This window comes from Bombyx mori, chromosome 19 (genome assembly GCF_030269925.1).
Source record: "Bombyx mori chromosome 19, ASM3026992v2".
Classification (NCBI taxonomy): Eukaryota; Metazoa; Arthropoda; class Insecta; order Lepidoptera; family Bombycidae; genus Bombyx; species Bombyx mori.
This window is the reverse complement of record NC_085125.1, coordinates 2080243-2107379: the sequence shown is the minus strand read 5'-3', so window position 1 is coordinate 2107379 and position 27137 is coordinate 2080243. Positions and strand designations below refer to the sequence as shown.

Sequence of the window (27137 nt, the reverse complement as noted above, 5' to 3'; positions counted from 1 at the left end):
ATATTTGTTTGCTCTTTGTCTGGATGTTTAATCCCTCGACCGCCGTGTAGGTCACTGGTGCCCTATGCGGCGCCTTGAAGTAACTCTTTTGATTTCTGTTACTAAGCGTCTGGATTGCCTAACTTTGCCTTCTTTTGTTTGTTTGCGAGGAAACGGGGTAACAATCTCGAAAGACTACTCTTCACCGGCAAAGTGGAAGGAAAGAGGCTTAGGGAGCGTAGTCCCATGCGCTGGTCTGATCAGACTAAGACGACTTTGGACTCCAGGATCAACGTCGCTATCCACTGCGCGGAGGACAGAAAGGAATGGAGGGACATCGTCCTAATAAAAGTGCTCCGTAAAGGTCGCGACCCTCAGCACTGAGGAACACGGCGCACGGAGGAAGGAGTCTTTTAGGTCTCTCAGAAATAGATTCATTCTCAGTATCTTCGGATTCGTCCTTTTAAGAATACTAGAGAATTACTTCAGTGCGTCACGTACGGCACCGGTGACCTACGTGGCAGTCAAACAGTTAATATTGTATAGTGTCTATTTAATAAATAAAAGTACATATCGACGCTTGAAAGGCAAACGTGACTAAGCGACAATGCGTGAACTTTACAGTAGACTAATTTAAAGTTGAAATACCTGAAAAAAAAAAATATTTTAACGAATCTAGCTGTAGGATTGAAATGATTTTAATAGACCTAGAAATATTTTTTTTTTTGCGCATCGTATATATTATGGTTATTGCCTCTCATTTATGTACAAAGCAGTTATTGTCGCTTAGTCACGTTTGCCTTTCAAGCGTCGGTATTATATATAAGTTTGTAAATCAAAATTTGGCTCCCACAGTACTGGGAATCGTAGTATCGTTTCCAAACATCTTTATTCTTATATTTTAACGTTTGAGATAGATTTATAATCCTTTTCGTAGCAGCGGGAACGATTTTTTTTACATCGCATCACATGAAAAAAATGTTTTCTCTACATCTGAACGAATTCATGGTATTGAAAAGCCCAAGATTAAGTTAATTAAGGCGAACGCTAACAAGGCAATCGTCGGTAGCAACAAAAACTCTAAACAATCACAATAAATCTAAAGGCATAAATTATTGATAAGCAACTGGCGAAAGTGATTCGCGATTTTATTTTACTTATTGTTTTTTTTTTATTGCTTAGATGGGTGGACGAGCTCACAGCCCACCTGATGTTAAGTGGTTACTGGAGCCCATAGACTTCTACAACGTAAATGCACCACCCACTTTGAGATATAAGTTCTAAGATCTCAGTATAATATAGTTACAGCGGCTAACCCACCCTTCAAACCGAAACGTATTACTGCTTCACAGCAGAAATAGGCGGGGCGGTAGTACCTACCCGTGCGGACACACAAGAGGTCCTAACACCAGTAATTACGCAAATTATAATTTTGTGGATTTCATTATTATTACACGACGTTATTCCTTCACCGTGGAAGTCAATCGTGAACATTTGTTAAGTATGCATTTAATTAGAAAAATTGGTACCCGCTTGCGAGATTCGAACACCGATGCATCGCTAAATACAAATGCACCGGACGTCTTATCCTTTAGGCCACGACGACTTATTTATTGTATTTATTACTTTTAACTGACTTCATATAAAGGAGGTTTTCACTCCAGAGCGTATGTTTATTTTCAGCAAAGCAAATTAATATTGTAAAACGTAGCTCATTTCATACAGTGAAGCCCCAGTCTATTCAATTAAAATGCACCCTGAATGTATACGGGCACATGTCTGAGTGAAGCCTGAAGAGTATTTTTCCCCTTATTTCGCCTTGTTTTTTTTTCTTTTAAAGCTCTAGGCATGCGTTTCAGTAGTGATACGAATTCTCGTATTCACGTGCGGTAGTTTGATAATTAGGGTTGTCCGAAATATTTATTTCAGATATCATTAGCTCAGTCACTTCCCTATTGATGCCTTATTTATAAGCAACATATGTAAAGGCTATAAACATATTATTTATTTTAAATCAAGTCCCGAGTATTGATGTCACATATATTACTTTTCATCCTCAGACAGTAATAAAAGTTATGGAATTGCATTTCGGTTCTAGAACTGACATGTTTTAGATTAGTTCTAGAAAGTATGACTGACCAACTTCAAATTTATGTATGATGTATCTAATAGATCCCAGTCTGGGCATAGCTGAAATAGCATCATAGGCTTTCAGTTAATAAGTCAAAAAAATTAATAATAATAATGCCACGAGCACAGACAGGCAGTTGCCTAATGCTGCGAAATCTTTACAAATCTCATTTGAAGAATGATATGACACAAAGCAAAATATGTTCGTCTTAAACAAAACAAAAAAAAAAAAACTGGAGATAAAAAATTATAGCCCAGACAATTTTTTGTGCTACTTAAGCCGATTTCAGCCATCTCTTGGTTAGTCATCGCGATTCAAACAAATAATACTTTTTGTACAGATTCTTCAGGGCACTGGAAGTGGTATCTGAAATTCATTCCTACATTTAACTCAGTTTTTAGTTAAATGCAGTTTCTGTCTATATACTTTTTTTATTGTTTAGATGGTCCTATGATAATGCCAGCAGACAGCTTCAGACGTGCGACTAAATCTCATTTCTACAGTATAAAGGCCGCCCCATCTTTCAAACCAAACTGCATTACTGCTTCACAGCTTAAATTGGCAGAGTGCTGGTATCTAAACGTCCAGACTCACAAGACATCCTACAACTAGTGACCTATTTTAATAACAAGATATTTGAGATATACAGGTCCTTTATAGACCTTTTTCATCACTCTAGCAACTTTAACTTAGTTTCATCAAGTTAATTAACATCATTCTGTATTCGGCTCTCAAACGGATTCGTCTATGACTTATCCCATAAAGTCATGTTATTTCGTTTTGAGGTTCAATCGGGTTAATGATTTTAGTGTGAGTCCAGAATTTGTGGAGGATTCACATCAACAGGCCTTACCAGATAGATACAGAGTAGAAAAGTGGTAGTTAACTATATCTATTTCAAAATCAGATATTATACATAGCACTCAGTTGCTGTATCTATAATATGGAGAACCTAGAGTATTGATTAAGATTTCTGTAAGCAACAACTTACACTGAATTTTGATCAATTTTACTAGATGCAGAATATTAACACTTTATCTGCTTTCACTAGCTTTCAAAATTTCAACAATATTGTAATGAATGTATTAAAATGATTTTTTTTTTATTGTTAAATACAATAAAATTAAATAAAAAAATGTAATCACCAGTTTATTATACGAATTAAGATGATTTTATAATAGGCATACAAAAATTTGTTTCTGAATGTCATTATGATTTTACCAGTGAAAAAATTCAATATTTTTTTTGTTAGATTTTTTCCTTCAATATCACTTCTTACTCTTGAATCAAAATAGTTTAATTAAGGAGATAATGATCTGTTATTAGTGGTTATGTAGATTTTATCACACCACTTTGGAGCTAAAACCTTTTCCTTATTCTTCTATTGTGTAACAGAGAAAGTGAAATTATAATGTATTTATCATGTAAATTCTACCAACCATTAAATCATAATTAATGGCTTTCGTTTATTATTCCAAGTTATCACTTAAAAGTTTTTATTTTAGAATAAAAACTAATAAAACTCTTTTCAATTGCATGTTTTGTTAGTCTTTAATGCGAAATTAACAAAGATTTGCCTATTACAAAAGTTCTATGTAGGTTATAATATTTATCATACTTTATTAAATAGCTTTAGAAAGTAAAAGATTCGAATGTGAAATTGTATAAATTTGAAATCATCGTTTCAGCTCTTTTTAATGAACTCGTTAATGCATGAAGAGCGAAATTAATGAGACTGAATGTAGGCCACTAACCTCTTGTGTTATCTCCAAGTCGTGCTTGGTGTTCTCGTACAGGATTTCCAGTTCGTCGCATCGTTGCTGCAGGACGCTTTTTTCTTCCAAGAGTACCAGGCCAAGCTGAGCCGATTGTATCTTCTCACTACTTGCCTGGTCGAGCTCTCGGCCAAGCCTCTCGATCTCAGCCTTTAGCTCGGCCACCGATAGCTCGCTGTGAGCCGTGGCTGCCATCGTGTGACAGTTAAACGGCTATGTACTTAAACTTCATAAACAAAGTAAACAATCTTAGAAAAACAACTAATAAATAACGTGTAAAATCAATTGTTTCTACATTCTCCTGAACGTAAAACGTCTTGACAGCTCAATTTCGGGCTACCGTGTGAAAAATGAAATTCGTACCGCACGGGGCTGCCAGCTGTCAAATGTCTCGATACGTACGTTCACCGTGCACTTTGTTAAAATTCTAGGCCGTAATAAAATTAAAACTTAGGTATCTTAAACGAATGAATTTAAAACAATTAATATAAATTATTTTTTAATATTATTATTTATTTCGGTTTCAATTCCGTACCTATTCGCTGGTAGGTTTAGAGGATATATTAGCCACACGCGGAAGGGTAGGCTAGCTCATTGACTCAACCTAAGAGAATTTGTTAACACTAGCCCTATTAAGGGAAGTGCTTCGCAGAATTTATTGACGGATCTCAATCGGCGAGTGACTGACTCAGAGCGGCGCTTGAACACCCTAAAAACACTAAGAGTGGATCCGGGGGATCCGACAAGTCATGTTTCGGGCTACGGTGTATTTGCGTTTCTCCGTCGCCTGGGTTGGATATACAATTAGCGGCGGCCAGGAAAAAGGGTTATCGTGTCGCGCCACTTTGATGAAGTAGCTTTCTGACGCTACCTTAGGCATTTACTTATTGTTTCTAGATTTAAATCGTCGTGAGGTCGACATTCCCCACATAACACGGTGCTCCGACGGGTATCTTGCAGAAACTGAACTGGATAACCTAGAGATATTTTGTTCAGGCCACGTGAGCCAACACTACACTTGCTTAGGTCATGTCGGAACTTCAAGTTTCTTAGATTGCCACCTTGTTACAAACGGACAATTTACTTCGCCAGCAGATCATAGGGTAGAGTCGACCGAGTGGGAGCGCGGCTCGGACGCGTACTGACTTAACTGGGGCTCGAATGTTATCCCGCTGTCGAGGGTGACGCCTAAGCACTTAGCCTTCGAAGCCCGTGGTGTAGGCTGGCCAGACTTTAATGGCGGGAATGCAGTTACAGCGCCTAATTCGTGACGAAATACTAGCAGTAGTGTCGGAAGGATATCATTCCTCTGTTGAGGGTGACACCTGGGTACTTGAAATCCGCATAGCAAGGCATAAATGAACGAAGTAATCTTGAAATACGTGCTTCTGTAGATTGCTGAATAGTGCTGCTAATGGGTAGTAGTAGTAGGTCTCTGTTATTTTCACCGTGAAGCAGTAATGCGTTTCGGTTCGAAGGGTGAGGTAGCCGTTGTAATTATACTGAGACCTTAGAACATATCTCGAGGTGGGTGGCGCATTTACGTTGTAGATGTCTATGGGCTCCAGTAACCATTTAATGCCAGGTGAGCTGCGAGCTCGTCCACACATCTAAGCAATAAAAAATAAATAAAAAGTTGAGTAGGGTATGATGATGCACTAAAGCAGTTAAAGTTAGTAGAACTAGGAAACGGGTTTTTTGTTGGACGAATTGTTATTATGAGTAGAAACACTGGACTACTTTAAGACAATAAAATAATACTAACATTAAATTTGATCAGTATATTTTATTAAGGTATATTAAAAGTTAATATCTTACAAAATTATAACAATACAACATTTTAAGTTCAAAATTGAGAATGTAGGTTAGTTACGTGTCAAAATGAGTACAGACTGTTTTTGGACTGTTTGAATAGACTACTTCTGTGCCTCATCGCAACTGATAAAGTTAATTACATTAGAACAATAGTAAATTTTATAAATAAACACTGAACCTAGTCAACGTTCCGGTATCGCTAACGGTAAACATATTTTGGAATACATTAACAGGGAAATTACTTGTGCGCGATTATTGCATTGTCATGATATGTCTTTTTGAATTGCTCGCAACAATAATCATAAAACATTGCCCGAACAAAATTAATACGAATAAATTTAGGACAACTGCAAAATTTCATTTTCTATTTTAGTTTTAGATGATTTTTGTTTTGTAATTCTATATACATACATCGCGCGGTAGGAAATGTATTATTTAGTGAGTATTTTTAAAACTGGATAGTACAAAACAATAGTTTTGTGTTATTTGCGACCAACATTGACTATTGTATACCAGAAGATATGTATTCAATCTCATAGCATTATTTGTTCATTTCAATAGCTCCGTTTACAGTTCGATGTTATTATACTTAGTCAGTTCATAAGTATTGTCACACAGTAAAAACTTTTCTTTTAGAATGCTGGCCACAAAAAAGTTTATTGAATTCGAATTTAGAATTGTTCATGAAAATAAAAATGTATACTTTTAGAATTTTACTCATTTTTAAATATGGAGTGGACGCTTAAAGAAGACCGTGTTGCAGTTATTGCGTTGCATCGTTGCGGTTACGCGCCAATTCAAATTTTTAACATACTGAAAAATTTGAATATAACCAAAAGATTCGTTTATCGTACCATCAAACGATACAATGAAGACTCTAGTGTAGATGACAGGTCAAGAAGTGGTCGCCCTCGGTCTGTTAGGACTCCAGCAGTGATAAAAGCTGTGAAGGCGCGAATTCAAAGAAATCCCAAACGTAAGCAGAAACTGTTGGCCCTTCAGATGGGGTTAAGCAGAACCACGGTGAAAAGGGTGTAGAAAAGGTAGAAGAGAGCTACAACAAACAAAATGATAAGGTGTACGCACACAGTAGTGAAGAAGCGAGCAACCGTATTCCGCGTGTCCAACGAGGTCATTTTCCATCCTCGCTCATGGTATGGTTGGAAGTTTCTTATTGGGGCTTAACTGAGGTATATTTTTGTGAGAAAGGTGTAAAAACGAATGCAGTTGTGTATCAAACTACAGTCCTGACGAACCTTGTGGTACCTGTTTCTCATACCATGTTCAATAACAGGCACTGGGTATTCCAACAAGATTCGGCGCCAGCTCATAGAGCGAAGAGCACACAAGACTGGCTGGCGGCGCGTGAAATCGACTTCATCCGGCACGAAGACTGGCCCTCCTCCAGTCCAGATTTGAATCCGTTAGATTACAAGATATGGCAACATTTGGAGGAAAAGGCGTGCTCAAAGCCTCATCCCAATTTGGAGTCACTCAAGACATCCTTGATTAAGGCAGCCGCCGGTATTGACATGGACCTCGTTCGTGCTGCGATAGACGACTGGCCGCGCAGATTGAAGGCCTGTATTCAAAATCACGGAGGTCATTTTGAATAAACTTTAGTGTCATAAGAATCTATGTTTTGTTAAGTTCATTTTGGTATATGAATGGTTACATAATGAATAAACTTGTTTCAATTATTTTACATTAAACATGTGACAGAATTTATGACCTGACTATGTAATTATCATTTTTGAGTCACGCATTCCATTCCAGTCTACGGATTCCAGTTATGTAGGCATATTCCAAATGGACTATCGTGTATAGTTTTGTAAAAGTTCCGGGCGTGAAATCTATGACTTATTTCTTCTAATAAGCTTTTTAATTGTATAATAAACATTTACTATTGCAAGACATAATGTCTGGTCACCATACTAATTCCATACTCCCAATATAGTATATCTCTCTATAGTAAAAAAAACTCATTAACTACCACATTCCAAATTTATAGAATTATTGCATCGGTTCTCTCTATACGTGTTTTCAATTTAAAATGATCGGACGTCTGAAAATGAAATGAGGCGAGTAATTTTACAACCGATAAATCTGACAAGTACGTGTTAAAATTTCGATAAAATAAAATATACCCGCATTTCTTGAAAATTTCACGCTGTTAACTGTAAATAGAAAACAACGCTTACTTAACTTACTAATTACAGCACTAGTTTCATTTGTTTATCTAATTAGAAATCCTTTCAGGGAAAACATTGAAGAGACAAAGAAGTCTGCACTCATTTCAAACGTTACAGTTAAAAACTATTTATTTATTAGCACCGGACACTGTGACATGATCTGTTACCTTAACTAAACTTAATGGAACGCTTGTCGGATCTAACTTGTTGAGTGGCGAGTGCGAGTTAATTAACGTTTTCGATAGCGTAAAAGTTAACTTAAATTTGTATGGATTTGGAACGTTTTCCTAAGTTTGCCGCTAGGAGCGCTGTTTTAGCTGCATACAAATTTGAGTTATTATAACTTTTACGCTATCGAGAACGTTACAAAATTCGCACTTAGCACAATAATGTGTACTGACGATCTGCTGATTATCGCGACTGTGCGAAGCTTCTCAAGTTGTGGCGGGTATACAGACTTAACAAGTCAGCAGACTTTTTTGTAGGTTCGTTCTCAAATGTTTCACTTCCGCGTTTTTAAACTTTAGCGAAATTTCACTCGAATGACTGTCAGCGGTGTACACTTACTTTCATAAAAAAATGAAAAACTAATTTTCATTTCGCGACAAGTGCCGAAATTCAAACAGGCGACGTTTAATCAAAACTGATCTCCGACAAAGCGTTACAATTCAATATTCACTAAAATATCATGGACCTTACAAACGATTAGTCTGATTATCTTAATTGACCTAACAATCGAAATAATAATTCAACAACCATTTAGATGCATCACAAAGTTGGTTTAATTTTCAAACGCTATAGCTATCGCGATCGCTTTCATAGCAGCAAAGAAAAAGCTTGTACATATTGCGATGATTTAATTAACGATGTTATTCCAGTTTAATAATATTCGGTTTTGTGTACTTCAATTACATTTAAATTTTCTTTGTAATCGTTGAATTTACATAATTGTCTACCGGGTTCTCCTTCTATAAAATCCATTAGGAACTTAAGTAGATAGTTATAACACTACGAACAAGAAGCCGGACAAGTTTTACAGCACAAGCGATACAAAAATACGAAAATTATTCCACGGTTCCATTGAAGGGTATATTGTTTTATACTTAGTGAATTACACTTACATTTTTGAATTACATTTACGAATACAAGATGACGAGAGGGAGGCGAAATTTTGAAATAGTAGAATTAATTAAAAAAAAAACCCGTGAATCAATCGTTAAAAACCAAAATAGTTGGATGTGACGTTTCTTTGACACTTAATTGTCATTTTTACTTTTACGATTGCCGATAATATGTAGCTATTGCGTTTGAAAATCAAAACTCAAAACAGGTTTACGAATTTTATTTATTTACACATTAAAAGTTATGTATTGATAAATTTATTTTTATTTACTATCAACGATTGTTGTTGGAATGTCGAATAATAAATCTTAAATTCTAAGGTTCACAATAATAATAATATCAGTAAACAAAAACGAATTAAAATAAATATTATTTATGGGCACAGTGAAAATTACTACATTTTGTACTAAACGGTTTAATATGTTTTTAAAATGTTTCTGTTTTGTTTTTTAAACTGGCACCAATGTGGTGGGAGAGTTTAAGCTGAATACATATTTAAATACGATTTTCCAAGCAGTATTTTTTCCCAACCTATTCGCTGGTAGCCTAACAGGCTATACCAGCTACGCCCTAACGGGTGGATAAGTTCACGGGCTCAACCTGAGAGAATTTACTAACACTAGCCCTTACGAAGTACAGTGCTTCGTTGAATCTACCACCGGAACGGAATCGCGACCCACTGAGAAGATCCGGCGAGAAACTCAGTGGGCTAAAGCAGTATCAGAGACCATGTTCACAAACATTATTTTGTAGTTTTCTTTTAATATATGTAATAAAGTACTATGTTCGTTTAATAAATATAGAGTGAATAAATTTAGAAGAAAACTTAAATTTTATAGTAGCTTTTTAAGGTAAGCATTCACATGTATTTATTTAAATACGTATTCAGCTTAATAGAAAACGATAGATATTTACAAAAAAAAAAACAGCTGAAATTACACGTGTTAATTAATGCACTGAGCAAAAAAAAAATACAAACATGAGCAAACATTCTCCTTAATATTAATCATTTATTGCTTTTCCTTGTTAAGTACTATTTTCACATTAAGTAAGGTTATGAAATGAACCAGCCTGTTTCCGAATTCTCTACGGAGCCAATGGCTTTTCATTGTAGTTCCATGTAGTAGCCGCCTGCGACATGTCTAAATGCCGTCGACGCATAAAAACGATCTATTAATGTGATCTAAGTTGTTTTCAATTTCTATATGCTTCTAGACCCAGCCCATACTGTCTAACTTCAACGGGAAATAATAATAGATTTTTTTTTGGGATACAAATATACCGTACATAATTGTTTAAAATTTCACGGCTATCCACCATTACAGACGAGAACAATCGGAAATATTGAGAACTCGTAAAATGAGTAAATGGTTGTAAGAACACTTTGATTAATAATGTTTATAATATTGTAGTGATCCGGTAAACTCTCACAACTTTTTGTTCATCAACCTCACTGAAATATATATATTTCATCAACTGATACAGGTCGCGATTGTTTCAGTTCTGTGTTAGTTTCCTTAGTACCTCCATGTACCAGTTATAGGGACAACGGATCCCATATTTCCATTTGCATTCTGGGTATTACCGTGTCCGATAGAAATGCGAACGTGTGTATATGTCAACTGTCATGCTGACAGTTGCGTGGTTGACATTGACGTTAGACATTAGGGACTTTGATCTAAAATGACTTGGTTATCGATTTAGAATTTGAACGAATCCCGAAAAAAAAAGGACATTTATTATCAATAGTTGAGAGATGCGACAGAAATAAAAATCACCGTTAATTAATTCTACAAACGATCTATCTATGCTCATAATTTAAATGTTGTTCAATGTATCGAACAAAAACCACGGATGCTACTGTGAAGGCTGGTGTTGCTGGAAACGTCAGTCGTGTATCTGAGGAATTAATAAAAAACACAACTTCACCAACAAACAATCTTCTGCTTATTAATTCATTTTATATTTGCCAATTACTTGAACACAATTTAGTATTGTTTCTTTTATATCTATCGACTAGATGATAGACAACCTAACAACTATCTATCTATCTTTAACCCACAGAGTTACATGTGGAAAGATGACTTGGCCTAGCAAATCTTGGGATTCCTACATGCCAGACTAGCTATGCTTGCGACTTTCTTTGCATGCACTTACAAAAAGTAGCCTAGCGGGGCCTACTTAATCTTATAATAAATAACAGTTAATTAAACTCTTGAAAACAGGGAAATATGTATTTTATATGTAGAAAATTAGCTTGTAGATGTAATATTAGAGGACCAGTCACCCTCATCTAGCCCCAAACTAGGATTCCTTCTGTTATGGGTACCGGGCTGTTATACATACTTATATATATACTAGCGACCCGCCCTCGCTTCGCTTCGGAAACATTAAAACACACATGAAAAAAAAAAAATAAAAAAATAAAAAAAAAAAAAAGTAGCCTATGTTCATCAGGGACAATGTCGGCTTCTAATGGAAAAAGAATTTTTCAAATCGGTCCAGTAGTTTCGGAGCCTATTCGAAACAAACAAACAAACAAATCTTTCCTCTTTATAATATTATTATAGTATAGATTTAAATGTATACATTGATATAGAATGGAATTATCGTATTATAGAATCGAACTCACGACCCTCGGTTCTATATTCAAGGGCGCTAGTTACTGCACCACCAGGTTTGTCGAATGGCTAAATAAGCCCTTGATACGTTCACATCCCACACAACACCATGGACCTAGGGGGTGACGGGAGTTCGACGCTACAATAAGGGTCTATTGCTGTTGCCATTAGCTGAAACAACCTTTGCTTGTTTGTTGTTTCTTGTTTATTATCTTACAACGTCTCTTGTAAAACGTAATAAGAAAACAAAATGTACTTCAATCTAAGTTTTCTTTTTTTTGCCATTGTCCTTGTCTAGACGAGCATACGGCCCACCTGATGGTGGTTGGTTGGAGTGGTTACCGACGCCCACGGACCTCAGCAATGCCAGGGGCAGAACCAAGCCGCTGCCTATCGTGAACAATATTCATTTGAAAATACTTTAGCGCGTGTGAGGAGCCATGTACAGCGCTCCGACCCTGCGGAGTCAATGACCGCCCGGCGTAGTTTGAGATAGGTTGCGGGCTCGTGAAATATGAGTACGTTTGTGATAAACATGATAATTGGTGCTTATGGATGAATCCTGCCTCTTCGTCTTTGAGAACGGTCGCAATAGACGTTATTTCGTCTTCTCGTATTAAAACTGCATAATCACAAAACTTAATAATTTTACCGAAGGCTGTTTTAAAGGTTTAACATGTGATATTTTTAATATTAATCATCTTTGCAGCATTTATTTTTTATTTTTTACCAGTTACATTATCTGTCTTTTAAAGTAAGATAAAATTATGTATTAATTTTGTTAATAGTAGTCAAAGCATGGGTAAACTCTAAAAAAAAAAACTAAACTACGCTCTTTTGACAGTATTTATGAGAAAAATGATTGGTGATACCAAACGATTCCGCATATTAACTCAATTTCGAATATTTTTAGAAATAGTATACTGTGTAATGCAAAAAGACGATTTGTCTACGAGTGAAACTTCAGAGGAGCCTACCTGTCTACGTAATGGCACAACCGGTGGATACTTCGTCCCGCGATGGCGCGTTCGTTCTCAGCGGCCTGCTCACCACCTCCGACACCTCGACGGCCGCCACCGAAGACTCCTTCCGCTTCACCTCCTGAACCTTCTGAGGTTGCGGCAGTTTCGGTTCAATGACCGGCTGGGGTTTCGGCTTCGGGTCCTGGTTGAGGGAGCCGGTGCTGGGGGTCCGGACGCGGGTCTTCACCATCGAGGTGCGGCGCTCGCGAGCGTTGATGATCGATGTTAGGAACGGTATTTGGTTGCTGATAGCCGACATGAAGGGACGGTAGCCCTGACTGTGGAACGAGACCAATTTTGAAAATTAAATTTTTCTCGGATTTAACTCGGAGCACTCGATAAATCATCGTCATCACTATCATCTGGTTAAGATGATTCAATTAAAAAGTATATAATTTCCTTAGAACTCATTTAAAAAAAATACTCAAAACGTAAAAAAATGTTAATGAAATAATCGAAATCCAAATTACTTAAAATAACCGTAAATAGTTTTCAACCAATCATTATTGTTTATTTATGCCTTTGAAAACTAATTCACGTTCCAATTGAGCTTCAGCATAATTCGGCATTGTGCGTCACTGAGTCGCATTATGCTCTGTAATTGGAAAACTACCAGTCTTTTTTTTTCAATATTATCAAGGTTATAATATTGAAGATGGTAAAAAGAAGCGATTTCTTTTTTTTTTGTTCTTCGCCATGGGGTAATATCAACTTACACAATAATATTTTGGGGTAAAAATTAAAAAAGTTCCCCGACCGCTGCTGTAAACGATCAGATTGTTTGACAAATTTGTTTTTCCCCTACCTTTTATTTATTTATTTTTTATTGCTTAGATGGGTGGACGAGCTCACAGCCCACCTGATGTTAAGTGGTTACTGGAGCCCATAGACATCTACAACGTAGACGCGCCACCCACCTTGAGATACAAGTTCTAAAGTCTCAGTATAGTTACAATGGCTACCCCACCCTTCAAACCGAAACGCATTACTGCTTCACGGCAGAAATAAGCAGGGCGGTGGTACCTATCCGCGCGGACTCACAAGAGGTTCTACCACCAGTAATTACGCAAATTATAATTTTGCGGGTTTGATTTTTACCTACGCCGAAAGTTCGGTTTTCGTCCCGCTGTACAGGGAAGAAAGTGTAACTTTTCCTCCCTGGGCACTGACAAGTGCGCATGCGCGTTAGTGTCTACGTCTGCTCTCACGCACCTAAAATTCTCCGCCATTGTTGTGCTCGGGTAATTTGTAATATTGTGTTTAGTGTAAAAGTGAAATAAACAAAAGGCAATAAAATTTAATAGTGAAGTATTAAACAAAGATGAGTTCATCAGACAGCTCTTATTCAATTAGTAGTAGTTCATTTAAAATAAAATAAAAAACAGTTAAATTGTTTTTTTTATGAGTTTTACACGCGAGAGGAAATGTCCTACTATTCTGCCTTGGTGCACAATGTACTATTGTTTTTTTTTTTGAAATGAAACTTCTTTATCGACGTAGGGAGGAAAAAACGTATGTAATGTTTTTCGGCTCCGCGCCATCTTCATTTCTTAAGTGTGACTTTGTACACACACTTTTTTGCCTAGATGGGTGGACGAGCTCACAGTTCACCTTGTGGTAAGCGGTTACTGGAGCTTATCGACATTTACAACGCAAATGCGCCACCGACCTTGAGATATAAGTTCTAGGGCCTTAAGTATAGTTACAACGGCTGCCCCACCCTTCAAGCCGAAACGCATTATTGCTTCACGGTAGAAATAGGCGGGATGGTGGTACCTGCCCGTGCGGACTCACACGAGGTCCTACCATCAGTAAAAAACATTTTTTTTTTACTACCCAGTGAGGTGAATAGACTGAGAGTCTCCTGAGAGAAGCTGGGTACGTACCACTCGGACTCTGCCCAGGCGCAGAGGTCGTGCAGCGCGCGGCGCAGCCTGCGCACGGCGTCCACGGTGACGTCGGCGGAGCGCGCCGCGTTGGTGGTCCGCAGCACGGCCAGCGCGTCCCGCAGCACCACCGCCACCACCAGCGCCCACTCCACGCAGCACGCCTCCGTCATCAGCTGCAGGAAGTACCTGCCGTGCGACGAGACCACCGTAACGAGACTGCCAGTTGGCTCACGGACCGTATCATCCTTATCACAGAGTATAAGAGCACCCTCCACGGTGTTTCCCGAGCGCTATGACATGTCCTTTTTCAAACGAGGCTTGCGGAGAGTACTTTATGGTAGGCAGCGGCTTGACTCTGCCCCTGGCATTGCTGAAGTCCATGAGCGACGGTAACCACTTACCATCAGGTGGGCCGTATGCTCGTCTGCCTACAAAGGCAATGAAAAAAAATTAGTTCGGGAGTCGACAGATCGCTACTGCAATGCCAACAAACTAAATTAAACATAACAATTTTCCTATTTAGTTGAAGGTCACGAACGTATAGTGAAGTTTGTTCGAGACCGTAAGTCCAAAGTATTTTCAATTTTTTTTTCATTGATCGCTTCAACCTGCCAATTTTTTTTTTTATTATCAAGATGACGAGCTCCAGTGTGAAGTGGTTACCGGAGCCCAAAAACAACAACATAAAGGCCGCCACCCAACATAGGGCATACCTATCCGCGCGGGCCCACAGGCGCCCTACCGCCGGTAATTTTTCTTGCTTATGTGGGTGGACGAGCTCACGATCCATCTGGTGTTAAGTGGCTGGTATAAGTTCTAAGGTCTCAGTATAGTTACAACGGCTGCCGCGCCCTTCAAACCGAAACGCATTGTTGCTTCACGGCAGAAATAGTCAGAGTGGTGGTACTCACCCGTGCGGACTCACAAGAGGTCCTACCAGCAGTAAACAAGAGGTAGTGAGGAGGTGGGTTACCTTAGCTGCACGTGCGGCACGTGGTCGCCCTTGCGCGCCTGGTGCGTGTGCAGCCGCTCCATGAGCGCGGCGTAGCGACGCTCCTCGCGCTCGGGCGCGTCGCCCCACGACACGCCGCCGCCCTCCGCCACGCTGCCCTCGCCCACCGAGCTGCGCACACATCACTTACTGCATCGTTTACATCCCTTCTATCAACTTGATCGTTAATGATTCAGTTTTATTTACTGAAGGTTGGCTGAACAACTAAAATTCAGTGTCTAAAATTAATTTGAAATAATCTCTATGTGCATCATGTGTCTTGACATAAGGCCAGATGCTCACACGACTAATATTCGACTAATATATAGGTATAGAGAACAGACCTGACGGGCCCGGGCGGCTGCGTGCGCAGCGGCAGGCTCACGTACCCGCTGTCCCCGCACGCGCTCTCCGCGTCCGCCGCCGGGCTGTGCGAGTCCACTGCGTACATACAATATTGTTTATTAACTAGAGATGAAATGGATAGTAGTTTAACCAGATGTCGAATACAGAATATTCGACGAGCTGCGAAGCCGAATATTCGGCTCTTACGGAAATATTCGTGCGCGTTCGGGTGTTGTCGCACGTAACAGAGATGGCGACAACAATTTGGTATTAATTCACCACAATTTGCCACTTGTTAATTTTGAATATCAAACAAACTAATTAATAAAACAATCACTTTTGACGTGCGATTATAAAAATAAAAGTTGTCTATAACCCACTATTTACTTATACTATTTGCCTTTTCTATAACCACGAGATTTTCTTAAATTTTACTACCCGAAATCGGGCCGGATACTGATTTACTATCCGGTATCCGGATATCCGTTTCATCTCTATTATTAATACGCTTTCATTAGCTTCAGACGTATAATAATATATCTTTGTAACGAAATCTTTGAACATGATTTTGACCCCCTTCAAAACGTCGGATTAACTCGAAATTTGGTATACTTATTAAGGACCGATGACTATTAAATATTGAAAAAAAAATTGAAAAAATTTTAATTCAACTAAAAAATGAAAAATAAACAATAGTTAAAAAAACTAACCAAAATACCCTTTTATAGAAAATCCAAATTTTACCGTTACATGTTTATACAATACAATAGACAACTCCCCACGACAGACGCTGGATGGGAGCCGTGGTTGCGATGTTCCTACCGAGCCCGCAGCAAGCCAGTACGTACCGGGCAACAAGCTGAGCTTCCTGCTGGGCTCGTCGTCATCCCGCACGGGGTAGGGCCACGAGAAGTCCTTGTGCACCCTGCGCAGGCACAGCACGGCGCAGTCCATCCTCGCCGCGCGCTCCCTCTCCGCCGCCAGCCACCCCACCAGCGGCAGGTCCAGCGACGCCGCCAGCCGGCCCAGCGACGCCAGCCTCCCCCGGATGAGCAGCTGTCGCGCGTGCCTCTGTATCATCATGTCTATGAAGAATTCTTCGGCGGTACCGTTGTATGATTCCCTGATGATGAAAAGCAATTTTTTTACTTGCTACCCAATTTTTTTTTGTTGCTTAGATAGGTGGACGTGCTCACAGCCCGCCTGGTGTTAAGTGGTTACTGAAGCCCATAGACATATACAACGTAAATGTGCCATCCACCTTGAGATATAAGTTCTAAGGTCTCAGTATAGTTTCAACGGCTGCCCCAACCTTCAAACTCGTCAGGTTTGAGTCCCGTGAGCTCACCTACTAGTTAAAGTTACGCTGAAATAGCCTCTCAAGGCTCTCACCTAGGTAGGACAAAAAAAATAAACCTTCACACCGAAACCCGTTACTGTTTCACGGCAGAAATAAGCAGTGTGGTGGTACCTACCCGCGCGGACTTACAAGAGGTCCAACCACTAGTAAGCCGATCACGCCAGCTTTGCTACCCGTGTAATGAGGCGTACCTCTCGCTCCTCGCAGGCACGGACTTCTTCCGTTTGACGGCGGCGGTGGCGCGCGCGGGGGGCGGCGGCGGGGGCGCGGGCGCGGCGGGCGCGGGGGGCGAGGGCTCCCGGGGCGACACCGTCGTGCTGAAGCTGCGGCCCCGCCCGCCTGCCAGCTGTGCCCGACACCAGGTATTTATTAATCAGGAGAGACTGCTTCCATGTCCGCGCACGCAGTAAATGGCGTACATGCTAACCAACGTACAGTCTTGTAGTAAAAGATGGGCAGCTGTTAGTACTTATAGTATGAAGACCTCTAAACAATGTCTCAAGATAGGCTGCCTCGCTGTTATGTCAATGGCAACCTTAACCGCTTTACTTCAGATGGATCCGGAACTGATCTAATCGTCTTCGCTGATGGGACGACGTGGGCATCATAAGGTATATACGGAACGGCTTATACACCAGCTTTGGTTTCACGCCGCAACGCATATGTCACGTGGAAACCCTCAGATCCTGACTAAATGTCCTGTATATTTACAAAAAAAGAAAAAGAAAAAGACTTGCCCGCTGAGTTTCTTGCCAGTTTTTCTCAGCAAGGAGGCTAGTTTTTGTGAATTGGCGGTAGTTCTTTTGACGTTCAACAAGTATGTACTTTCATTTATGATGAATATTTTTTTTTTTGATTTGATTTGATTTGTTTTACTATCGCACCGCCCGACACCGGAGTAGAGTTCATCCATACTAGCTGGAGCCACTGCGGTCATCCACAGTGCGTTTCCAGAGGTATTCTTTGACACGCGCCATCCGGCGCTATGACATGTCCTTCTTCAAACGAGGCTTGTGGAAAATATTAAACGGTAGGCAGCATTGTCCATGGGCGACGGTAGCCACTCACCATCAGGTGGGCCCTATGCTCGTGTCTGCCTACAGGGCAATAAAAAAAATTTGATTTGTTATGTATAAGGGAAGTATATTTGCCTGCATGGTCCCCAGTATGACGGAGAGGTCCTCGGCGTTGGGGCTGACGGCCTGCGACTGCGCGACCTGCCCGTACTTGGCTTGCACGTTCACGGAGTTGCGGGGAGACTCCACGTCGTTGGGATCTGCGGCCGGGCAAGAATTTTGTTGTTAAAATTAATATTAATACAGATTTACTGTTGGTAGGACCTCTTACGAGTCCGCGCGGGTAGGTACCATCACCCCGCCTATTTTTGCCGTGAAGCAGTAATGCGTTTCGGTTTGAAGAGCGGGGCAGCCGTTGTACTGTAACACTGAACACTAGAACTCATCTTTTTTTTTGTTGCTCTTGTAGGCAGACGAGCACAGGGCCCACCTAATGGTGAGTGGTTACAGTCTCCGATGGACTTAGCAATTCCAGGGGCAGAGCCAAGCCGCTGCCTACCGCTTAATACTCTCTCCGCTAATACGCTTAATATCTCAAAATAGGTGACGTAATTTACGGGGTAGATGTCTATGGGCTCTGGTAATCATTTAACGCCAGGTGGGCTGTGAGCTCGTCCACCCATCTAAGAATAAAAAAAAATCATGTGTATCATATTTCAGGTACCAATGACCTCAATGTTGCTGATGTCCTATCTATAATTGCCACAGACTAAAACGTACATACTTGTTTTGAAAACATGTAGAACAAATCAAACATGTACCAGTTTTTAAGGACATTGAATCTTAAACGGTTGACCGAAACTCTAATTTCGAGTGCGGGTTGTTTCATTATAAATCTAAAACTAACCTATGGCACGGAGGAATCTGACTAGATCTCTGGCGAGGTCCCACCTCTCCTGCTGCAGGGCGGTGTCCAGCAGCTGCGTGGCCAGTTGTCTGCTCACTGTCGAACTCTCTAGATTCTAAACAATTTATTTTACATTTTAGTGATTAACGAATTCATTAATGAGGCATACATTGCTGTCACTTCGATAAAGCGGCACGACACGAAGACCCTCTTATCGTGGCCGCCGGTAACTACATTCCTGATTCTGCGGACAGAATGGAAAGCAGTCGACGTCGCCCCTAACACGTCATTTCGGATCCTCCCGATCCACTAACGATGCTTTTAGGTACCTCAAGCACCGGTCATCGTTCTCGTCGAACCCGTCGCTTGCGACGAAGAGCTCGACGAGTAAATTAACCCTCAGACATAGCCCACTGAGTTTCTCGCCGGATCTTCTCAGTGGGTCGTGTTTCCAATCCAGTGGTAGATTCTGCGAAGCACTACTCTTGCTAGGGCCAGTGTTAGCAAATTCTCCAGGCGCCAGAGCCCCGTGAGCTCACCTACTCGCCCGATGAATCTGGTATAACTCCTACTAGTGGATTTGAGATCCCATGCCACAAAGCAGACGACAGGGCCTAATCTGGACTGAGCATTAGGAGTGAACATCAGTCGACCAGCAATGAACGCGGTCGTGTCTAAGGGGCAGGTTGACCGTACGTGATCATCAACTTTTGTACGCTTTCATTGCCGGTTATTTTACATACTAATTACGATAATGACTAATTTATTATTGACTTTGCATGTGAATGAATATCTATTCGTTATTGTTACGATTTGAGCTTTAGTTCAAATATTTAAAAAAAATGGGGGAGTTGAGGAAATACATGACGAGGCAATGGACGATGCTTCAGAAAAAAATTACAAAGGTCAATCTCAGAATTTAATAATCACTTACTTGTAATATTATAAGGTAGGAGGCGGCGGTGTCCAACATTTTCCTCTGCAGACATTGCTGGAACAGCTCCTTGGGTTTCCCTGCTGCCGAAAACAAATATGCCCATAGCGCTATCTCTGTCTTCCGCGCGCACTGTACTACTGTCTAGAAAGAGAACGAATGAATAATCACGTCGGTGATAATGTGTTTTGACCTCACCAATATCACTACCAATACTCTGCGTTCTCTGTCGTGAGACAACCATGTGTTGCAGTGCTATAAGGGCTATATTTAAACATTCTTGTTTAGCTCCTTGTCAGAAACGGGAGCAGATGTAAGCACTCGTGAACACACTTCACGTTACACACACATCAGTGGCAGATATTGCGAAAACTGCGTATGTTAGTTCAAGATAATTTGTATAATAAAACAGCTATAAAATTGGTTCATTCGTTTTGCAGATAGAGACTAAAGCACAAACAAACAGACCAAACACTCACGGTACTAAATTATAATAATATTAAGCTAAACTATACGTTTACTAATTTTCAAGACATAATAAAGTTCCAAATTACTTCTAAATAGACAGGAAACTCCTGCACAAACTCTATGATGCTGGGCAGCTGAGCGTCGGGTATCGGTTCTTTACTGGTTGCCTCCTCTTCCAGAACCTCGTGGAGGAGTAGCTCTAAGGAGTGCGGGAAGTAAGCCAGCTGAGAGCAGGACCGAGCTATCTCCCAGGCGTGGTAGCCAAGGTTCCTTCTTAATAGCTGCCTTAGAATTTGATGAAGGTAGACTTGGCTCTGAAAAAGTAACATAGGTAGGTAGGTAATTAGTGATGGTAAGACATATATTGTGACCCAGTACAGCATGTCTGTCCTATCTATTTTTGCCACAGATTAGTCTTGCGTTTCGGTTTGAAGGACGGGACAAGCGTTATGTTACACAATTGAGACTACGACTTCATGCCTCAAGGTGGGTCGCGACATTCACATCGCCATGCCTAAGAAATCCGGTAACCAGTTAATCAGATTGTCCTCGAGTTCGTTCACTCGTCTGTGCAATAAACATAAAGATTTGCTTTCTGCACCGTTGAAAACATCCCATATAGGCCTGGAATTGACAGTCAAGGAGCGCCATTCTCCATTTCAATCAATAAAACGTAGTATACCAAACTATGGGCCATTCTCCTGTACCAGACTACAAAAAGGACATGTGTCCTAAAACCGTGTGGGTTTATGCTACAATCCATTTCGAGGGGCAGAAATTAACTACTATAAAATAATGATAATAAATATTTTACTAACAATCACGCCACGTTAACTGGTCCCGTGCTAAGTTCGTAAAGAACTCGTGTTACAGGTACCAGATAACGGAAATAAATGTAATATTTTTATTATACACATACATAAATATTTAATATACATTCATAACCCTGGAAAAGACATTTTATATTTATTATACAAATATCCTCCCTTGGCGGGATTCGAACCCGCGACCCCCTTGTATAGTGACCATGTCACTACTTGCCACTACACCAAACGGCCGTTTGTTATTGAAATGTTGTCTTTCCGACGTATTTGATCTTAGGTTGCAATGATAAAACCACGTTGCGCCATCTGTGGAACCTTCTAGAATAAAAAATTTGACTCACAGTCCTGTTGACCACGCAAAACGGCAGGGAGAATACAGAATTCGAATCCGATGCGTACAGTGTAGTGTCGTTCTCTGCACCCAATAGGATCGCATCGTCGAAGAGTATAGCTGGAAACAACAGTGTTGCCACATTAAATAGCACACATGATACACTGCAAGACATGAAAAATTGGAACAACTACTGACTAGAAATTTATTATCGGCGAGCTGACCACGCCTCTCATAGTAACCTGTAGCTAATGACTAAATAAAATAAAGCTCGAAAAGTCGTTGCGGCTTAAAGGATAAGACGTCCGGTGCATTCGTATCGAGCGATGCACCGGTGTTCGAATCCCGCAGGCAGGGTACCAATTTTTCTAATGAAATACGTACTTATAAACGTTCACTATTGACTTCCACGGTGAAGGAACAACATCGTGTAATAGAAATCAAACCCGCTAAATTATAATTTGCGTAAATACTGGTGGTAGGATCTCTTGTGAGTCCGCACGGGTAGGTACCACCGCCCTGCCTATTTCTGCCGTGAAGCAGTAATGCGTTTCGGTTTGAAGGGCGGGGCAGCCATTGTAACTATACTGAGACCTTAGAACTTATATCTCAAGGTGGGTGGCGGCATTTGCGTTGTACATATGGGCTCCGGTAACAGAATAAAACCGGATGGGCTGTGAGTTCGTCCACCCATCTACCCAACCCCAACCTGGCAACAAAAAGCTTAACCTGAAACACTTACTGAGAGGATATATATTCAAATGGAACGGCAGCATGATCCGCTTCGCCATGAACGTGTGCCTTCCGGAGTCCGGGTGCCGCGTGGCGTCGCGCGGCAGCAGCGGCAGCCACACCCTGGCTCCAAGACTGCCGCACCACAGCCACAACGCCCGCGACAGTTGCGTGGCCGACGCGCCGCTGTCGCACGACCAAACGCTCTCCACGCAAGAAGCCAGCACAGTTGCCGGCAGACAGCTGTACGCCTGCTTACAAATTCTATGTGTACGGTAACTGGATAACCGGGTAAAAGTCTGAACCAACGCTCTAACAATGGCCGGGTTCGAGTATGGTATCTAAGTGTCTGGAACACTGTCTTTTGAAGGGTCTCTGAGGGACTACTTACCAACAGGTATCATGGGGTGGAGCCGATGATTAATGTAACTAAATCTGATTTGTATTATATACATGTCTTTATGAATTGTCTCGGTCACCGTCCTCGCCGAACCCGTCACTTGAGAGGAAGGGCTCGACGAGCGAATTAATCCATAGACACAGCCCACTGAGTTTCTCGCCGAATCTTCTCAGTGGGTCGCGTTTCCGATCCGATGGTAGATTCTGCGAAGCACGGCTCTTGCTAGGGCCAGTGTTAGCACCACTCCGGTTTGAGGCCCGTGAGTTCAACTACTAGTTAAGGTTACGCTGAAATAGCCTCTCAAGGCTACCAGCTTAGGTAGGAAAAAAACCCTACACCCTTTGTGATTGTCGAAAACCCTTTGTTACCTACGTTCAGGGCGAGAGAGGGGACGGGGGAAGGCAGCGGGAGGAGGATGCGCCCGCGGCTTGAGATTCGTATTCGTCGACCAACCAAGTGACACGCGTCAGCATTTGTTAAATAATGTATTTTGCAAGTAATTAAATAAAACGAATAAAAATAACTGTCATGCGTGGTTTCTTCTTCACCAGCGTCATGAGCACCCTTAAATGTCACTGAAAGAATATCTATACAAGTAAATAAAATTGAAGTGTCTGTTTGTAATATAAAAATAACCGCTTTTTAGTACGTGAATATGAATGTACGCTACATATTATAACAAAAGAGGATTGTTCCGGCTAGTCTCTGGTGCGGCTGAACCAATTTTGAAGGAACGTTACCTGGCAGATCGCTAATGAAATAAGGACTAGCGAAGGTTACTTTTATTTTAGAAAAAATCTAAAACTATTATAAAACAAAGTAATGTTTTGTTAAATTCCACGTGGATGAAGTCGCGGGCACAGCTTATATGCCCGTCCATAAGGCTCGTGAGTGGAAGAGACAGCGAAATACTCGCTTCAAGATTATTTATGACTCAAACTGCACGGACAAAATAATTCTACTATAGTATTACATACAATATTCGCCTAATGAACACATCGGTGTGAGTCATGTTAAAAAATCAGTGTTTCGTTTTCTTGCAGAGGTTATTTTGAAATAAGCTTTATAATATTTAATTTTTTTTATTATTGTGTACATGGGTGGACGAGCTCACAGCCCACCTGGTTTGGGTGGTTACTGGAGCCCATGGACATATACAACGTAAATGCGCCACCGACCTTATCTATACTAATATTATAAAGAGGAAAGATTTGTTTGTTTGTTTGTTTCGAATAGGCTCCGAAACTACTGGACCGATTTGAAAAATTCTTTTTCCATTAGAAGCCGACATTGTCCCTGATGAACATAGGCAACTTTTTAAAAAAAAAATTTTTTTTTTGTTTTGTTTCATGTGTGTTTTAATGTTTCCGAAGCGAAGCGAGGGCGGGTCGCTAGTAATTATATAAAATGCTGAACGTAGGTCATTGACGTAAGTTCGTCAGGTTAGAGCCCCATAAGATCACATAATCATTCGGTTACGCTGGCCTAACCCAGGTTACTAGCATAGGCAGGAAAAAGTTTTTGACGTAGAAAAAAATTTACGTAGATTTTTTTTTGTTTTTTTTTTTTATGTCACATACATATCGATGGATGAGAGGCTGGACACAGCGGTGGACGTAGACTATAACGATTCTTTCATCAGAGGTATCATTTAAAAGTAATCAAAGTACAGCATAATTAATGTATCACGGATGTGCGTTTTAATAAAAAAAAAAATCTGTACCGGAACAATCGTATTCCGGTGGACGAATTGAACAATTTTAATTCTGTGTTAAATAAAGTCATTAGATTGTACTCGTAGCGAAGCCATGATCCTGAGTATATCTAAAGATCATACGCAGAAAATACTATTTTAATATTAGAATGAACACTTTAACTGCTATCGTTTTCCCGTTATGTTACATAAAAGAGTTTTAACTTTTCTATAACGTAACTATGAAGTTTTTTTTTATTACCCGTGTAGGCAGACGAGCACCAATTGATGGTGAGTGGTTACCGTCGCCCATGGACTTCAGCAATGCCAGGAGCAGAGCCAAGCCGCCGTTACCTACCGTTAAGTACTCTCCACAAGCCTCGTTCGAAGAAGAATATGTCATATAGTATACCATTGATCGACCTAAGACCAAACAACAGTGTGCTTAGTCAGAGTTTTTTAACTTCCCGATCGCATTCACTGGTGGCAGGACCTCTTGTGAGTCCGCACGGGTAGGTACCACCACCCTGCCTATTTCTGCCGTGAAGCAGTAATGCGTTTCAGTTTGAAGGGCGGGGCAGCCGTTGTAAGTATACTGAGACCTTAGAACCTATATCTCAAGGTGGGTGGCGCATTTACGTTGTAGATGTCTATGGGCTCCAGTAACCACTTAACACCAGGTGGGCTGTGAGCTCGTCCGCCCATCTAAGCAATAAAAAAAAAGCATAAACGTTAATTCAAATTTGTATGGAGTTGGAACAGCGCCCCTAGCGGCAAACGTAGGGGCGTTGGTCTCTCGCACTAAGCACAATGATATTCTTAACGGAGGAGTTTCATCAAAAGGCCTGCTTGTCGAATTAATCACATTATACAATCTCATTTTACCGGTATCCGAGGTTTGCGTGTTCGACACCGGTTCGCTCTGAGCACACATTATGCGCCGGCGTAATTGGAGCAAATCGTCACACGCCATTTTAACTCGACTCGTTGAGGTCAATATTCGAATTAAGACTTAGGAAACTCTGGACTAGAAGATTCCGGACTATTGAACTATTATCCTCCATGCCATTATTCTTTGTATGCTAATATTTTATGAAGAGTTCGGCAGACGTCCTGCGTGCGAAGACCCAATTACATATTAACGCACGTTTTCACCGGTCGAAGGACGCCTGATGCAACCCTCGTTTTCGTTGTTCACCGCACGCACGGAACGTTCCGTATCCGTTAAGACGTCAGGACTCGAAGGTCCTGCCCGATCTATAAAACGCCTCAAATTATCCGAAACTAATCAGTACGTTTCTATTGCGAGCTGGTCGGTGCGTCTCCGATAAAATGAGCTTCGTTGTCGCGGTCAGTGTCGCCGGCATGAGATTCAATCGATTCGTAATGACCCTTCATTGAAGTGTTTAATGTAATGTTTCAGGTGTCTTGTCTTCTGGCTGTAACGGCGTTGGCTAAGGCCGACGATTCGTGGGGGGGTCTTGTGTATGCCCCGCGTCACGCATCCGTTGACTATTACGTGAGTTAACTGAAGCATTTGATCTTTAGTTGGAATTAGGATGATACAAATTATATTCTATTTTATTCCATTCCATTTTATTTCAGGCGTATCCCCGATATGCCTTCGAATACTCAGTGAACGATCCCCACACTGGAGACAAGAAAGCGCAATGGGAGAATAGGGACGGAGACGTTGTTAAAGGTATCATGACATGAACAAAGATAGCATTTGCAAAATTGTTAATTATTATTTTAAATGAATAATTCATCTATCTTATTCATTTTTAGGAGCATATTCTTTGGTAGAACCCGATGGAAGCGTACGAATAGTAGAGTATTATGCTGATGCTAAGTCTGGTTTTAATGCTGTCGTAAAACGCATCGGACCAAATCTGCATCCACCTACAGTCCACGCAGCACCGATCTCTCCTATAGTAGGACCAGTGGCTAAACTCGGAGGTCTGGCTGCCGCTCCCCTCATCACCGGTCCATTGTACGGAGGAGCAGTCTCAACTGCGTCATTATACAAGGATCACGCACCAGCTGTAATACCGGCACCAATTCTACCAGTTTCTTACAAAGCACCGTTGCCGTATGCTCCAGCTCCAATTTGGCCCTCTGCTGCTTATCCAACGCCAATAATCAAATCTGGTCCCATATTATCGGCACCGATTTATCCTGCAGCTCTACCAGGTCTGAAAACCCCGTTCAACTTAGGTGACTACGGCTCGCTGGGCTTATGGAATGATGGACTGCTCAAAGCTCCATTGGGACCGAACAACTATTTGGACCACCTTGGACACGGACTCTTAACAAAGGGAGCTTATCCTTCATTGGGACCAAACTACAGCCTGCTCGGTTTGAAGCACTAATCATTCTGATGTCTTTAAAACTTTGCGGCTGTCCATTGTTACATATAAATTTACCTACGCCATGCAATTTTGTGCTAACGACAAATCATTTTGTAGACTGTGTTACTTTTATACTTTAATTTAGTACTTTAATTCTTAGGTTAAAAGCACTAATAAAGCTGATTGATAATAAGGTTTCAAACAAGTTCCTTTTTACTGGTCGTTTTTTTAATGATTGT

The 27137-nt window shown here is 40.8% G+C and overlaps 3 protein-coding genes across 4 annotated transcripts in view; 1 reads left to right on the top strand and 2 right to left on the bottom strand.

The window, feature by feature from the left end:
• LOC101740139 (protein bicaudal D) overlaps positions 1-4278 on the bottom strand; it is a 40084-nt gene extending 35806 nt beyond the window's left edge. For both annotated transcript variants that reach the window (XR_009975644.1, XM_038017822.2), the window contains exon 1: positions 3865-4278. Coding sequence is in view for 1 of the 2 variants with exons in the window: in XM_038017822.2 (XP_037873750.1) it covers positions 3865-4080 (216 nt within the window). In the remaining variant the exon portion in view is untranslated. The remainder of the gene's footprint in view (positions 1-3864) is intronic.
• A 1373-nt stretch (positions 4279-5651) lies between these two features.
• Positions 5652-27137, bottom strand: part of LOC101740281 (guanine nucleotide exchange factor subunit Rich) — a 46576-nt gene continuing 25090 nt past the window's right edge. Inside the window, exons 15-27 of the mRNA XM_038017599.2 lie at positions 22465-22705; positions 21733-21842; positions 20654-20881; positions 20100-20243; positions 19166-19280; positions 18394-18518; positions 17434-17588; positions 16731-17005; positions 15882-15978; positions 15520-15669; positions 14544-14732; positions 12613-12935; positions 5652-10913 (exon numbers count right to left, since the gene is read on the bottom strand). Of these exons, the coding sequence (XP_037873527.1) occupies positions 12617-12935; positions 14544-14732; positions 15520-15669; positions 15882-15978; positions 16731-17005; positions 17434-17588; positions 18394-18518; positions 19166-19280; positions 20100-20243; positions 20654-20881; positions 21733-21842; positions 22465-22705 (2148 nt within the window). The 3' untranslated portion in view covers positions 5652-10913; positions 12613-12616. The remainder of the gene's footprint in view (positions 10914-12612; positions 12936-14543; positions 14733-15519; positions 15670-15881; positions 15979-16730; positions 17006-17433; positions 17589-18393; positions 18519-19165; positions 19281-20099; positions 20244-20653; positions 20882-21732; positions 21843-22464; positions 22706-27137) is intronic.
• On the top strand, positions 25880-26919 carry CPR135 (cuticular protein RR-2 motif 135). The gene is made up of 4 exons (NM_001173164.1): positions 25880-25897; positions 25971-26066; positions 26153-26249; positions 26336-26919. Exons 1-4 carry the CDS (start codon positions 25880-25882, stop codon positions 26917-26919), a joined length of 795 nt encoding a protein of 264 aa, NP_001166635.1.

What these genes read in the sequence shown, in the direction of transcription:
- CPR135 (NM_001173164.1), top strand. An exon ending in ACGCATCCGTTGACTATTAC is followed by an intron (nt 26,067 to 26,152) that starts GTGAGTTAACTG and finishes ATTTTATTTCAG; the next exon opens with GCGTATCCCCGATATGCCTT. An exon ending in GGACGGAGACGTTGTTAAAG is followed by an intron (nt 26,250 to 26,335) that starts GTATCATGACAT and finishes ATTCATTTTTAG; the next exon opens with GAGCATATTCTTTGGTAGAA.